This window comes from Didymella exigua (assembly GCF_010094145.1).
Source record: "Didymella exigua CBS 183.55 unplaced genomic scaffold M421scaffold_5, whole genome shotgun sequence".
Taxonomy (NCBI): domain Eukaryota; kingdom Fungi; phylum Ascomycota; class Dothideomycetes; order Pleosporales; family Didymellaceae; genus Didymella; species Didymella exigua.
In genome coordinates this window covers 94,374-109,600 of record NW_022984779.1, presented here as the reverse complement: position 1 = coordinate 109,600, position 15,227 = coordinate 94,374, and the positions used below count along the sequence as shown (strand labels likewise).

Genomic DNA, 15,227 nt, shown 5'->3' with positions numbered 1-15,227 from the left:
AGTCGCGTTCGCGCTAGCGTCGAGACCAGCCGCCAGCTCGCAAACGCGTCATATCTCCACCCCCGCCTTATCTCCCAATGGCCGCAGATGTGTCCATGGAGAATGGCGCATCCGTGAGCCCCGCGCCTAATGCCGAAGACAAGCCTGCGACGCCGAATGTCCTCGAGGTCGTGTTTGGCTCTCTGCTGATCAAGCCATGGTACCCGTCCTTCTACTCGGAAGAGCTTGTCGGCCGTAAGGTGGAGCGCCTCTACGTGTGCCAATGGTGCTTCAAGTACACCAAGGAGCTTCCGGGCTTCATCAAGCATCTTGTATGCCCCTCACACACCCGACCGTCACGCGAAGGGCTGACCACCTCCCAGAGAGCCTGTCCATTGCGCAGCAGCGAGCCTCCAGGCAACCACGTCTACACGTCCAATGGCTATTCACTCTACGAGATCGATGGCGAGAAGAACAAGCTCTACGCGCAGAACCTCTGTCTTTTTGCCAAGCTCTTCCTCGACACAAAGTCTGTTTTCTACGATGTCACGACCTTCTTCTACTACCTGCTCGTCGCGCACAATCCCGCGCCAGGCATACCGAACACGCATCTTGATGTCGACGCGCCGATGGCCCAGAATCAGGTCGTGGGCTTCTTCAGCAAGGAGAAGATGAGCTGGGATAACAATAATCTAGCGTGCATCCTGGTGTTTCCGCCGTGGCAGAAACAGGGCCTGGGGCAAATACTGATGGGTGCGAGTTATGAGATGAGCAAGCGGGAAGGGAGGATGGGTGGGCCTGAGAAGCGTAGAACCGCCGCCACTCTGAGGTTGTAGCTTGTTTGCTAACATGTCGCAGCTCTCTCTGACCTTGGTCGCCTAGCCTACGTGCACTACTGGTCGCAAGCTCTTGCGCGGACCATACTGTCCTGTCCATCGAAGAAGATGTTGACCGTTCAGGATCTCGGGCAGAAGACCTTCATCGTACCAGACGACATCATAGCAACATTGCAAGCCATGGATGTGCTCGAGCATAAGAAGAGAGGGGGTGCGGAAGCGGTGATTAACAAGGCAAAGATCAGAGCCTGGGTAGAAAAGCACAAGGTGAACCTGTCAAGTCCCGTCGATTCGGAGGCTTTTGTCTTACGCGACAGGAGCAGAAGTGAGAGCGAAGAGTAGATGGCATGAGTGTGAGACATACTAGGTTCAGGCGTTCAGGCGAGATACCCCAAGTGCCCGTATCACACGATAAGACCTTATGCTAAGTCGTGCACAGTAGACATGTGTGATCGCGTAGGACTTCTGGCACAGTGAAGCATCTTGTTTGGAACTGAAACTCGAGACTGGTATATCTAAACATGAACAAACTCCAAACGCCAGAAGCGCGCGTCTGCTTCAATAATGCGCGTCATCAAGGCATCCCCTCGTTCACATCGCACTATTCAACCAGCACCATAATACTCGACTCGACCCCAGCATCGGTATTCTACGCAGCCACTCGCTGAGCATTGCGACCAGCCCTTGTAGGCGCGCGGACGGCACCAGGCCTGTTCAATGTGTACTTGGCAAACGACCTCGCCAAAGCCTTCTTCGCGCTAACCTTTTGCGAGCCGACGAATGAATCGACGGTAACGGCAATGGCGCGGTCAATATCCTGTGATGAGCAGTAGTCTGACAGACGCATCTTGCAGAACGCTTCTGCGATACGGAGGATAGCTTCCAGATGACGGACCTGAGCATGTTAGCATCTGCGTGTCTGAGTATGTAGGATAGTCTAGGAATACTCACGGTGATAGGGTACGCGCCAGTCGCCATCGATTCACGGCGCATGTCGGCAAAGAGACGAGCGACCTTGTCCTGGTCGATCTGGTAGAGCTTGGGCCTGCACTTCTCGCGAGCGTAGAGGATGTACTTCCTCAGCAACTCTTGAGGAATCTCGCTCTCCTTGCGTGCTGTCTCCATATCATCTACTTCCATCCCTTCGCCATTCTCACCGTCCTGTGTGGCTTTGGCCTTGTCTGAGTAGCCGTAGGCAGAGTTGACGAGGGGATGGGCTCGGCCGTGGGAGTTGACGACGAATTTGGCGAGACGCTCATCTTCCTTGGGATCGACTGTGTCGCGGACAACGCAAAGAATATCGAAACGCGACAGAATGGGCTCGGTCAGCTCAACATTCTGCGAGAAAGGTATGGTGGAGTTGTAGCGACCGCCAATAGGATTGGCGGCTGCGACAATAGCGCAACGAGCCTGGAGTGTTGTGACAATACCAGCCTTGGAGATAGAGATGGTCTGTTGTTCCATGGCTTCGTGGATAGACGTTCGGTCTTGGTCGTTCATCTTGTCAAACTCGTCGATGAGGCAAGTTCCCTTGTCAGCAAGCACTAAGGCACCTCCTTCCAAGGTCCATTCGCTGGTCATAGGATCGCGACGAACAGAAGCCGTCAAACCGACAGCAGAGGCTCCCTGACCAGTAGCGAACACGGCGCGGTGAGCAGTCTTCTCGACGTACTTCAATACCTGTGATTTGGCGGTACCTGGGTCTCCGAGAAGGAGAACATTTATGTCACCACGGATGGAGTGACGCCCAGCAGCCTCTTTGCTGACACCACCAAATAGCGACAACGCAACCGCAGTCTTGATGTCAGTGTGACCGTAAATGCTAGGTGCAATGGAGTCGATGATCTTGTCCACGATCTTAGGGTCCTTAGCTAGTCGTCGAATCTCGCGCTCGTCCTCATCGGTGAGTCGGAAGCCAGCCAGCTGGTCGTGGGACTTTACGACGTAGTTTGCCTCCAAGATTGTCGCAAAGACAGGAAAGCCGTTCTTGTTGTTCAGGGCAGCATCGTAGTTGTTGCGATAGATACCAGTGACCTCGATCTCCTCTCCAGGCTTTGCTGAGTCAATCAGATCCCAGAGAAGGATGACCTCGCGGTGACGGGGCAGACGACCGGCAGGAACAGTGCCTGGCGATTCCTGTAATGTGAGCTTCTGGTAATTGCGATATACTGTGCGCTCCGAGTTGACTGTGAAGGGACCACGCGACTGGCAGCTCTGGCAGAAGGAGATCTTGACTTCGACGTTCGAATCTTGGTGGAAAGGACCAAGCGTAGTGCCGCACTTAGTGCAGTCGAATTTGACGTACTTTAGTTGGGGAAAGACGCCACTACGGCGAGTGACGACACCACTGACACGGACCAAACTGTTCAGGTGGGACTGACGAAGCTGGCGCAGGGTGTACTGGACAGGTACGTCTGTGATGCGCACGTGGATCTCGTTGTGGATGCGCTCGTAGTCAGGGTAGTGTAGAAGTACAACTTCCATCGAGACCTGGTCAAAGATCTTAAGCATTTCGGTCGGTGTATTCGCCAGCCAGTATGCCAATGTAGCCTTGGACTCGGCCAGATGATCGAACGATACCTCCAGCGACTCGGCGTTAACCTCACCAAGGGTTCGAATGCGTGTACCGTAGACCGATGTTCCGTTCTCGTCTGTGTATTCAGTCAAGAACGACTTGAACTCGCGGGCAATAGTACGGGCGACTTGGGGTTGGGCTACCCAATCCGTCAAGTTGTTGGCTTTTACATCAGTCAGAGCTTCCAGGGTGAGCTCCTCGTTCATGATATCGTCGCCCATATCCATGTCTTCCTGGTCTTCGTCGTAGCGATGTCTCCGTACACGGCGGCGGCCCTGGCCCATGAGATCAGCCAGACCATCTTGATCGTCATCATCCGGCAAGAAAGCAGCTGGCATGCGACGCCTGGCCTCCCTGTCACGAGCGTTGAGGCGTCTTTCAAGCTCTCGCCTCTGATCAAGTGTAAGTTCGTCATATTCGCCTTCATCGTCGATACCGTCGCCCTCGTATGCGTCATTCTCGCGCCTGGTGTAGTCGTTTTCGAAGTCGTCTGCGAACAGATCAATACCCTCGGCTTCCTCGGCTTCCTCGTCCAGGTCATCAACATCGCGGATGATATCGTCGTCGTCAAGCAAGTCTGCGTCATCGTCTTGGGGTAGCATGGGCGGTGAGGAGGCCATGGCTGCTGGTCATCAGACGTGCTCCTCCCTTTATGATTGTCTCACTTACGACTCGACGGAGGCAGAGCTCCTGGTGATGAGAGGCCATCATCACGAGCACGTTTATTGTTGCTCCTGCTGGGACCTGCCCCGCGGTTTGCAGACGACATGTTGGAGCGCAGAGGTGAACTGAGGCATGTCAATAGCTGACCAGACGGTGAGGAGGGGCAGGGGCTCGGTCGCTCCTGCCGTATGTGCTACCAAAGGTGTTTACATACCTCATTTCGAGTCAATGCACATCTACTTTGTACAAGGATGTACGGGCGCAGAATGGGGATGTGAGTAGGTGGGTATGTATAATGTAGGGTGTGATTGAGGAAGTCACGTAGGTGTCGCGTAAATTCGCGACTTCCTCTCCGTAACGAAAGCAACGCGCGCGTCTCCACTGTGCTAACCAGATTGAGGCTTAATTGATTCTCGAGCTCCAGCATCTCGACCAAAGTAACACCAACACGAAGTTGACCTCTATTTTGGAAACCTCGCATCCGCAAAGTATAAGGCTTTGCAACCACGAATATCATACTGTGCGCATCGAGAACCCCACGTCTCGACGATGGCAGACTTACAATCGACTACTGCGTCCGTAAAGCCGCGGACTAGCAGCATGTCGCAGATGTCTGAGAGCTCTCAAACCGCAGCGGAGTGAGTCCAACCTCGATGGATGTACAAACCGGTACCTAACATCTTGACTGCAGATTCATCAATGAGCAGCTCAACATGGAGGCAGAAGCACGCGAGGCTCTTCCCTACGTCAGCAGCCTATACCTGTCGCACGAACCATAGCTGACGATCGACAGCAATTCGACACGTGCACACGAGACCTCGGTCCTCTCCGTCAGAGCCTATACGCATGCCTCACATGCAGTCCACCTCCGGCCAGTGCCGCCCAAGTCCACACCCCAGCAGGCGTCTGCTACTCATGCTCCATATCTTGTCACGGCGAACACACCCTTGTCGAGCTGTTCAACAAACGCGACTTTGTCTGCGACTGCGGCACGACACGCATGCCCGAGAACTCACCCTGCACTTTGCGCATCAACTCAAAGACCGGGCAGAAGGGCGACGTCACTGGCGAGACGCCCGCGAAGGGCAACAGCTACAACCAAAACTTCAAGAACAGATTTTGCGGCTGCGGCGAGGACTATGATGCGCACCAAGAGAAGGGTACTATGTTCCAATGCCTTGGTCTAGGGACTACTGAAGAGGGCGGCTGTGGCGAAGACTGGTGGCATCCAGAGTGCTTGGTTGGCTTCACACGCGAGGAGTACGCGAAGTTGATCGAAAAACCAGAAACGAAAGATCCAAATGGTTCAGCCGCAGACGGTGAGCTCGATCGAGAGGCCAGGAAGGAGAATTCGAATACCACAGATACACCTGTACTTGACGCAGCGGCCCTTGAGCAGAATGGTGCTGATGGGAACGATGTTGTGGCTGAAGCTGAGGACGTCGAAGATGAAGACCCGCCATTGCCTCCGGGCTTCCCATCTGAGGACGACTTCGATCATTTCCTCTGCTACAAGTGTATCGAGGCCAACCCCTGGATCAAGTCATACGCGGGTTCCCCTGGCTTCCTGCCGCCAGTCTACACCGAGAAGGAACTCAATGCGGCACAGGCAACACAAATATCAGCCGAGACTGTCACCAATGGTGATTCCAAGAAACGGAAAGCCTGTGACGACCATGTCGAGACCGACGCATCACTTCCTGTGCCGGCTCCAGCCAAGCGCAAGAAGTCAGAAGATCCCAATGGTGCGCTTTCAAGCATTCCAGAAGACACCGCCACCGTCATCTCAACGCTGGCCATCACACCGAAGAAGGAAGACATGGCAATCTGCAAAGTAGCGTCTCTACCTCCACCTTCCACAATAGCCCTCACGAAACCCTTTTCCCTCTTTCTCAAGCCAGCCTTCCGTGATCACCTGTGCCACTGTGCAGAGCACTTCCTTGTTCTAAAGCCACACCAGCAACTCTTGGAAGAAGAAGACACATATGAGCCGCCCATCTCCGAAGACGGCGAGGAAGGCGCGCAGTCCGTTGGTACCGGCTCGATTCTGAACCGCGGTGAAGCAGCTTTCAACAATATGGATCGCGTTCGCGCTATCCAAGGCGCGATGGCATACGCGCAGCTGAAAGACAAGGTGAGCGCTTTCTTGAAACCCTTTGCCGAGAGTGGCCGGGCGGTAGGAGCAGAGGACGTCAAAGCGTATTTTGAGAAGTTGCGAGGTGATGCACAGGGCATTCAGGAAGCTGCTGTTGGCGCTAAAGATAGTAGACAAGATGGAGAAGGTGATGGTGGTGCGAATGGCAGCAATAGGAAGGAGCAGAGTGGGTACTGAGCGCGCTTTTCAAAGGGCGTTGAGGTGGGATTGATACCGGGCCTGGACATGAGGTGATGATAGATGACTAATTCATATAATATCGAACAATCGAGCAGAACTGTACTTCGATTCGTTGAGCATCTCGTTGCCATTTCCATAGGGCATTTCAGAGTGTCTTACCGCAATCATAAGCCATAGATGGGAGCGGAATCACCTTCAAGCCTGTCTCACTTCTGTCTAGTTCCAATACAGTCTTTTAAGTCACGTTGTTTGCTCGCGATCTAGCAGTCTTATCACCACACCCTTAAAAGCCTACCAATACTCCACACAGGTATATCATACACTATTACAGTCTCTACCAAACCCTGTGCCTTTCCTCAGAGATCATTTTATAATGCACAACTTTTTCGGCGATGACAACAATCCTCAGGGCTGCTCTACTACGCAAGGTCTTTTTGGCCCACACCAACCTACCTTCGGTCAGACTCACAGCCAACCCTCTCGAGGCGATCTATTCGGTAGTGGCCAGCCTTCTCAACCCAATCTGTTTGGAGGTCGATCTGGCCCCGGCTGTATTTTTGGAAGCAATGGCGGACCAACTGCCCAACCACAAACAAGACTCTTTGGCAGTAGCTAACCTGCCAAGAGCGGCAGCCTACTTGGTTGCAGTTTATTCGGCAGTACTCAATCCTCCGGGGTCAGCCTTTTTAGTGGCCCCGGTGGACAAACTTCCCAGCCCAGTCTCTTCGGTGGTAGTCAACCTTCTGGAAGTGGTCCTTTCGATGAATCTCAACCCGCTCCGAGCCTCTCCGGCCCACCTGCTCAAGGCAGCGATTCCCGGTGCCGAATTCCTCCAACAGCACCCCATGTTGATTCACTGTCTCCTTGTGGCTGAAGTTGATCGATCGCGTAACCAGCTCCGGGCAGAAAAATATCGTTCAGCGTATCTTGAGCAAAAGTTACGGGCTGGGCAAGGTCCAAGTCAGTAGCCTTGATGAAGTGGCGTCAGAAAGGGTGAAGAAGTATGATAAAAGAACGACAACCCTAGGTGAGAAATGCATACACTGATTATGTAAGCTTGTAGGACCAAGGTCGTAGCACATATGCGCCTCTCATGTCGTGGAGAAAGCTGGATATGTGAAAACACCTAGTTACAGTCTCCGAAAGCTGTCGACTTACAGGTCTCATGCAAACAATCGCTGAAGACCTCCCATTTTCAGAGCTTGTGTCCGGTCTTTTCCACGATATGAGAGGGCGGATCTTCATTCTACGTAGCGAATTAGTATGCTTCACGGATTCTGCCACAATAGCCTCCTCGCTCTCGTTCCCAATAACAGTGAGATCTGTAACCCCTAATTTTCGATTATCGGTACCGTGTTGCATGTGCTTCAGGTACTTCAACACCACCCTTCTGCACTGTGAAGCCTACAATGTCGGAAAATTTGGTGAAGTCCTGATGCCGATGATGTTGATGATGTTGATGATAAAGCGAACAACCTCGGAAGTGGCGAATTTCCGCGCTCGCAACTTCTTTGACGCTAATTTGTCAGCACTGGACCTGCTGTACATAAAAGCCACGATGCAGCATCGGCAGCACTCGGCACGATTCCGAAATCGAAACTGAATCCATTGTGGCGTTCAGACAGAGCCTTAGCAGAATGACAAACTTCAACATAAACATCGTGTCAGACACAATCTGCCGTACGTTCCCTGGGGCAAATTTGCACAAAAACTGCAAAAATTGACAGCCCTTAGCATGGTGTTATGTTGGCAAGAAGCGCCTCGAGAAGGGCATTACAGCATACAAGCAGAAGTACCCAGATTCTGACGATACATTCTCGACACAATGGTACCCTTTTTACTTGAATCCTGATGCTGGCAAGAGCCTCGACAAGCAGGAGATGTACATCAAGAAGTTTGGCCAGGAGCGCACAGCAACCATCAACCAGATGCTTGCCAAAGTTGGACAGGACGAGGGCATCAACTTCAAGTTTGGCGGCAAGACTGGAAACACGCGCGACTCACACCGCCTTGTGCAGCTCGGCAAGACCAAGGGGTCAAAGATGCAGACTCGTGTTGTTGAGGAGCTGTTCGCTGCATATTTCGAGAATGAGAAGGACATTACAACGCAGGAAATCCTGATTGAGTCTGGCGTGAAGGCGGGACTTGAAGAGGAGGAAATCAAGGACTGGCTGGACAGCGGGAAGGGCGGTGCTGAAGTTGACAAGGAGGTGCAGGACGCGCGCGAGCAGAACATCAGCGGCGTGCCAAATTTTATAATCAATGATCGCTTTGAGATTGGCGGTGCTCAGGAGCCAGCTGCTTTTGTGCAGCTGTTCGAGCGTTTGAAGAAGTCGGAAGGCAGCCATTAGGTGTTTACGAGTTGTGACAGAGGTCTGATCGCGCGCACGGGACCGGCTCGTTTGCGAGCGCCGAATGTGTGACCAAATCTGCATTCATTATACCAAAGCTACGAATACATATCAAGAGCCAGCAATTGTCGGAGCTCTTCACTCCTACTCCACAGATAATCTGCAACCCAATATAAAATGACTACACGTATATGCAGGCTTACTCCTAGTGTTTCTGGTTGTCGTTCATACAGGGCCACGCCAGCTCGTCTTTGGTCAACCTGTGGCGAAATAAGCTTCGCCTCCGCTTCTTCTAGACGTCCGGAAGGGTCCTTGTGATCGTTCCAGACTCTGTATTTTCCGTCTTCGTTAGGGCACTCTCCTTAGATTTGAGCGCAGTGCCTTTGTTTCTCCAGTTGACATCACCGGGGCATTCTACATAGGGCTGGCTCTTTCCTTCAAGGGTCTCGTCTCTGAAGGGGTCATGAAACTCTTCCGTCTATTCTTGTATGCCTTCTTGGTGTTCTTCTTATCACGCTCATTCTTGATCTTAAACTTTAGTGAAGATGATCGTGTGTCAATCTTTCATGCTGTTGAGCCTTGTAGGCATGTAAACAAATCAGTGTAGTAAAGTAGTAGATAACAACTTGCCGAGTGCTTGTGATCAGTAACAAAAAGCGAAAATTATTAGTAAGTGTGTTTTTGACGGTCGTGAACGAGGTCTTCGCAGGAATGCCAGTTGCTGTCAAAGTGGAGATGTCGCAGAGAACTATCCTTATGTAAACAGCCTAACTAGGGGTACAAGTATAGTTTTTATTTTGCCGCTTTTCAGCTGTGACAAAAAAATTTACGAGATCATGCATCCCTTTCTATCCCATGGTGGAGTACTTAATGCCCTTGCTGATTCGTTGAATCATACAGTCCGAGTGTCACTATTTCAAAGAGCAAAGCGCATGTTCGGCAGAGTGTCGTCGACGTGCACATCTCAGATATTTGCTGTACCTGTGGGCGCAGCTGTGCAGTCTCTAAAGATATTGAGGAAGTGAAAACGTGCTCTCGATCAATTGTGGTTTACTCCAATCGTCTAAGAAACCTGCTAGGCTTTATGGAGCGTCATCGAAATGCACATCTCAGATAGTCGCTGTACCTATAAAGCTGTGTAGTCGTCAAATATCCAACAGAGTAGAAATATGCTCTCGGTCAACAGTGACTTACTCTGATAATTTCGGCATCCTGCCAGGATTCTACGAGCGTACCTTCACCGAATATACATATTGCCCTACCAAATAGTGCCACCCGTAGTAAGTTTGAAGCAGAAAGATATTCGCAACCTAGCGCTCTGCTATGCCGCGCCAACAACGTCAAAGACATGCACAACCTGATTACACTTAACGCTCAACTCAATCAATGTGTATGGAGGAAATTTATGGTTGTGTATCCTTCTAATGCCCGAAGTTATGACCAATAGCCAGGAGTTGTCCGATTTACACGAGTCTGTCTCTGTTTCAGGATGAGGAGCAACTATTCCATGGAACCGCCATACCTAGAATACCGAATAGATTACAACAAAGATGTTTCAGTCTTCCCATCACAAAAACTTCCATGAGCCAGACTTTACACCCTTGTCCTGAAGAATACATCGAGATGTCTGATATTGAGCTTATATCGCACATTGTTTGAGCACTTTCTTGTGGTATAAGTAGCCCATTAGGTAACTTAGTCTTCCGTTAGTCTGAGGCAGTCAAAACTCGACTCTGTACAGCTGTACCGGCAGGTGCATTCTTCTTGCCACCTCCTATTTCCTTCCATAACCTCCCTACCCATCTCTCCTTTACACACTTCAGCACAACATACGCCAAGAATCGGTACACTATCGCGCAGATTCCTAGCGCCATAATGTATATCCCTGGATCTTTGTCTAGTTTATACAACTCTAAGACCTGTTGTCCAGTGGTGATGGGGCACTGTCCGTTGATCTTTTGCCAGTCTTCGCAAGTGAACTGCAGATCGCGGAGTGTGTAAGGCGCCATGTTACCAATTGCCCATTTGACTGGGGAGAGGTGGTTGAACGCTTGCAGGAACGATGGGATATTGAGCGAGATGACGCCACCTGTCAAATAAGTTAGCGATTGATCATGCTATAGGGACGGCAAGGGAATTGTAACTTACCCATGACCTGCGCAACGCTCAAGAACACGCTCATAATGTTGACGCTGAAGCCTGTATGCATGAACAGCGTGTTGAAAGCGATACCCAGACTCTCACCGCAGCTGGTGATGCAAAACGCATTGAAGGTGATCACGAAGTACGTGGTAGCGTCGCGCTCGAGACCAACAGCCAAGACTGCAAGGACTGCAAATACAAAGCAAGAAATTATTTCAAAAGGCGTGGTGATTGAGATATAGGTCAAGAAGAAGGCCTCAACGCCATAGATGCGGTCGTCATAGTCGCGATAGAAGACGTCTCGCTCGACAGGGTAGGTGGCGATGTTGTTCAGCATACCAACAAAGTATAGCGGGGCAATCTCGATGAGGAAACCCATTCGGTTCTGGATAGAGAAGTAGTCGTTTTTGAGCGGGGCGAAGAAGAGTGCCAAAACAATGCCAAGACCAACAACCTGCATGACGCGTGCAATGATTAGGTCTGGCATGCGGAAGAAGTTCTTCGTAGCGCGACGAATGAGAATTGGGTATGCCGCTGCAAAGCTTGCAGGTTCGCGAGCCAGACTACCCAGCTCAGCTGGCGTCGCGATTGAGCCAATTCTTGTAGTAGGGACGAGGTCAGGATGCCACGCTTCGACCAGTTTGCGGACCTTCTCCCTACTGGCTTCCTCGCGTTCTAAGTGCTGTAGATCGACAGTGATCAAATCGAGAGCGAAGTCTGCGGGATTCACGTGAAGAGGGCAGTCGTAGCCCTGGGCAGCAAAATGTGGGAGCATCTGGGAAGCTGGTCCCGCAAAGACGGGGTGGCCTCCACGAGCGAGGAGCATGATGTTGCCGAATTGGTCGAATAGATCTGTGCGGGGCTGGTGGATCGTGACAATGAGCGTTCGGCCTTCATGAGCAAGACTCAGGAGAACGTCCATGATGGATAGTGCAGTAAATGCGTCGAGCCCTGAAAGAGGTTCGTCGAGAAGAAGAATCCGTGGTTCCGTGAGGATCTGGACGGCAATAGTCACTCTGCGTTTTTCGCCACCACTGATACCTTTGACAAGATCATTGCCAATCAGGTTGTCTGCGCAATCTTTCAGACCCATTTTGAGGATGGTTTCTTCGGCCTTTTGTGTCTTCTGCTGCTTGGACATCCATTTCGGAAGGCGAAGACCCGCAGCATAGCAAAGAGTTTCGCGAACGGTCAGGGAAGCCAGGAGAGCATCATCGTCCTGGGGCACGAAGGAGCAGATCGAATGAACGACATCTTCGGATGGCGCGAGACCATTGAATGTCATTGTACCTGACGTCTTGTACCTTGTCGAGAAGTCGTCTTTCAGTCTACCAGACATGCTGTTCAGTAGTGATGTCTTTCCAGACCCTGACGGGCCCATAATGACGTTCAAAGACCCTGGCCGGAACTCTGCAGTGAGTGGGTTGAGGATCGTCTTGGTTGTCTGTGATCGTAGAGTGCGTTTTTCGACATCGAGACCGAATGTTTCAAGACGGATGTCAATCATTCGCACTTCACTGGGGGTGTGCTCGCTCATCTTCTCTTTGCCAGCAGATGCATCCATATTAGAGGGTCGTGCTCGAGCCATGGCGATCTCGGCTTTCCAGTATCTTAAGAGGACGGCTGCTCCTGCGTAAAATGCGAAGATATATCCAGTCAAAGCGAGAATTGGACGCCATACCCAGTCATTAGGGAAGCCGAGTGAATCCATGATGAAGTCGCCAGTGTACTCCTTACATGCCTCATCAGTTGAACCACCTACAGGGCAATCGTAGAAGCTGCCTGTGAACTCATTTGCGCACAGAGCCCCGAAAGCGTAGAACTACGGGACATTCAGCATTGATTTTGACAATTTAGACTGACGTTGCAGGTGTGCACGATCAGACCCACTGAGTATTACTTACCACATAAGCAGTCCACTTGGTCCATCTTACATAGATCGGTATGGTATTTGACTGAATGAAATACCCGCAGGCCATCGATTGCAAGGTGTATGCAAGATTTGCCACAAGACTGGCTCCTGCAAAATTCCTCGAGACGGCTACACAGACCGTGGCGAAGCACACAGCGATATAGTGTTGTAACAAAATGACGCTGAAGAACGTAAGAAACTGTCCAACATCGGCGCGAAAGCCAACCATGAAGTAGTAGATAACCGAGAAGAAAAGAGGCACGGGGAGATCTTCAATGAAGAAGCGTGCAAATCGTCTGGAGATCAAGAAGGCCGGAATGCTGACAACACCCTGACGTGCTTCTTCGTCAAAAAGCTGAATGTCATCCGTAAGACGATATGTCTCGAAGAGCAGGATAAGGTAGCCTTGGAGCGCAGCGGCGTTGTACAACGCGCCTTGTCGAGAACGGATGCCAGATAAGGATCCATCGACATGTAAGAAGATCCATCCCGTGATGATCGCCATACTGATGGCTTCCAAGAGACTACCGAACATGCCCATTGGATCTCGTATGGTCACAACCCAGGTTCTTGATGTGAGCACTCTGATCTGCTGAAGCATGCTGGAATGTCGTGGTGCCAATGATCTGGGGTTTCGCTCGACTCGAGCTGCAACGACATGCTGCTGCTGCTTCTCGCTGACTGTCACATCACAGTGCTGTCTCCAGGCTGCTTTGATGCGCTGTACCCTTTCTTCAGCAACAGCTTCGGCTTCTTTACTCCTGTTGTCGACACTGACCACATCAATGAGGTACTCTGCCGGGTTTGTAAATGGTGGCATCTCGTGGCCAAGTTTTGCGAAATAGTCAAGGCAGTCTTTTGCGCTGCCAGCATACGCAGGGCTGCCGCGGGTGAGCAGGATGACATTGTCGAAGAGACTCCAGATTTCAGACCGTGGCTGATGGATTGTCACGATAATCGTGCGTCCTTGTCGCGCCAAGTTCTGCAGCGTCTTGATGACTTGGTAAGCACTCGTCGAATCGAGGCCGGTAGTTGGCTCATCTAGCCACAGCACACTTGGGTTTGAAAGAAGCTGCACCCCAATACTTGTCCGTCTTTTCTCGCCACCACTGCAGCCTTTGTGCGCGTGATTCCCTATTCGCGTCTCCGCCGCCTCCTTCAGACTCAACTCTGCGATGACTTCTTCTACCAATTGCTTTCTTTCAGCCTGCGTGACGGAAGCCGGAAGGCGTAGTTGAGCAGCATATGTCAACGTCTCTCGAACGGTCAATGTCGGTAGCAGAATGTCTTGTTGTATTACATATGCACTTTTGATACTCGAAATATCCTCGGTACCATTAAACAAAGTGCATCCGGAGGTCGCTTTCATGCGACCGCTCATGCTGTTCAGTAGGGTTGTTTTGCTACTGCCACTGCCACCCAGTATGGCTGTGATGGTACCCGACCGAATGTCCGTAGAGACATCGTCGAGGATGTTCTTCACGTCCCTCTGGCCTGTCGACGCCTTGTTCTTCGAGAATAGTTTTGCGAACGCGTTGGACGAAACATCAACGGATATCGAAAGGTGGCTGAGTCGAACCGAGACGGGAAGAACGTCCCGCAAGGAGATGGTGTTGTTGGCGTGCGCTGTATGGGACTGAATTGTGTGAATTGACCTGGTATGTGGCGGCTTGTGTTCGTTGATCTCCAGTTCTTTCACAGCGTCTTGCTCGTGGTTCCGGTACCCCAGGTCTGCTTTGCCCTTGTTTGTCGACTCCATAACGTTCAAAATCAAGGTAGCGTGTTGAGATTCTGTGCATCATAGCCGAGAAGGAACTGAGCTTGTGGGTGCTGTGGTGTGGGCGCGCGATGGATAGTATGGGCATTGCTACTTCCCACGGCACTAGTAATTTGTGCGCGTGTCTCTTATTGGCCAGAGCCTCCGAAGCGGAGAGTGGGCAGTCTATAGGATACGAATACAAAGTCTAGAGCCTATCATCTCACGGCACGCGATTGATGCTGGCGTCGCTTGCCAACCGAAGGGGCCACTACGCCTCATCTGGCCAACCATCATTTTTACGAGGAAGGTCGAGAGCCATAACACCACTCAATTCACAAGCTTGTCAATGAGACGGACATCGATCAGCCACCTAGGCTGCACGGTCAGCGCTTGCAAGTCTCTGGTTGCTTGTGCGGGGGCGGCCAGGCGACTGTGATCAAGACCAAACTCCGGGCCGCCGTTACACTTTCAACGGCCTATGCTGTGCAACGTGGAATTACTTCTGGCAGCAGGATCTGTGGGGGTCGCTGCCTGTCGCCTTTGCAGCACGAAAATCTGGGGGCGGTCGCACGGCAGCGACGCGCAGAGCACAGGCCCGCGAGTTGTACCCCTTCTGTTCTATTCCACCTCTGAATGCCTCTCGTTCCTGCAGCTGTCAAGGTATTCGCAGATCTC

At 51.6% G+C, this 15,227-nt stretch overlaps 6 protein-coding genes across 6 annotated transcripts; 4 read left to right on the top strand and 2 right to left on the bottom strand.

The window, feature by feature from the left end:
• Positions 1 to 71: 71 nt before the first annotated feature.
• M421DRAFT_417291 (uncharacterized protein) lies at positions 72 to 1,506 on the top strand. Its single transcript, XM_033591400.1, has 4 exons — positions 72 to 311; positions 363 to 786; positions 838 to 1,196; positions 1,255 to 1,506. Exons 1-3 carry the CDS (start codon positions 78 to 80, stop codon positions 1,155 to 1,157), a joined length of 978 nt encoding a protein of 325 aa, XP_033451768.1. The 5' UTR covers positions 72 to 77; the 3' UTR covers positions 1,158 to 1,196; positions 1,255 to 1,506.
• M421DRAFT_417290 (minichromosome maintenance protein MCM) lies at positions 1,287 to 4,338 on the bottom strand. Its single transcript, XM_033591399.1, has 4 exons — positions 4,268 to 4,338; positions 4,060 to 4,178; positions 1,767 to 4,012; positions 1,287 to 1,710 (listed from the first exon to the last, which is right to left on the bottom strand). The coding sequence occupies exons 2-4, from the start codon at positions 4,157 to 4,159 to the stop codon at positions 1,465 to 1,467; spliced, it is 2,592 nt and encodes an 863-aa protein (XP_033451767.1). The 5' UTR covers positions 4,160 to 4,178; positions 4,268 to 4,338; the 3' UTR covers positions 1,287 to 1,464.
• Positions 4,339 to 4,506: 168 nt separating this feature from the next.
• Positions 4,507 to 6,483, top strand: M421DRAFT_417288 (uncharacterized protein). Its single transcript, XM_033591398.1, has 3 exons — positions 4,507 to 4,691; positions 4,745 to 4,799; positions 4,847 to 6,483. Exons 1-3 carry the CDS (start codon positions 4,603 to 4,605, stop codon positions 6,383 to 6,385), a joined length of 1,683 nt encoding a protein of 560 aa, XP_033451766.1. The 5' UTR covers positions 4,507 to 4,602; the 3' UTR covers positions 6,386 to 6,483.
• A 68-nt stretch (positions 6,484 to 6,551) lies between these two features.
• On the top strand, positions 6,552 to 7,719 carry M421DRAFT_417287 (uncharacterized protein). Its single transcript, XM_033591397.1, has one exon. The coding sequence runs from the start codon at positions 6,781 to 6,783 to the stop codon at positions 7,354 to 7,356; it is 576 nt and encodes a 191-aa protein (XP_033451765.1). The 5' UTR covers positions 6,552 to 6,780; the 3' UTR covers positions 7,357 to 7,719.
• A 267-nt stretch (positions 7,720 to 7,986) lies between these two features.
• M421DRAFT_417285 (thioredoxin-like protein) lies at positions 7,987 to 8,936 on the top strand. Its single transcript, XM_033591396.1, has 2 exons — positions 7,987 to 8,068; positions 8,123 to 8,936. Exons 1-2 carry the CDS (start codon positions 8,026 to 8,028, stop codon positions 8,737 to 8,739), a joined length of 660 nt encoding a protein of 219 aa, XP_033451764.1. The 5' UTR covers positions 7,987 to 8,025; the 3' UTR covers positions 8,740 to 8,936.
• A 1,196-nt stretch (positions 8,937 to 10,132) lies between these two features.
• On the bottom strand, positions 10,133 to 14,675 carry M421DRAFT_417284 (P-loop containing nucleoside triphosphate hydrolase protein). Its single transcript, XM_033591395.1, has 3 exons — positions 12,786 to 14,675; positions 10,888 to 12,703; positions 10,133 to 10,828 (listed from the first exon to the last, which is right to left on the bottom strand). Exons 1-3 carry the CDS (start codon positions 14,550 to 14,552, stop codon positions 10,446 to 10,448), a joined length of 3,966 nt encoding a protein of 1,321 aa, XP_033451763.1. The 5' UTR covers positions 14,553 to 14,675; the 3' UTR covers positions 10,133 to 10,445.
• Between the last annotated feature and the right edge of the window lie 552 nt (positions 14,676 to 15,227).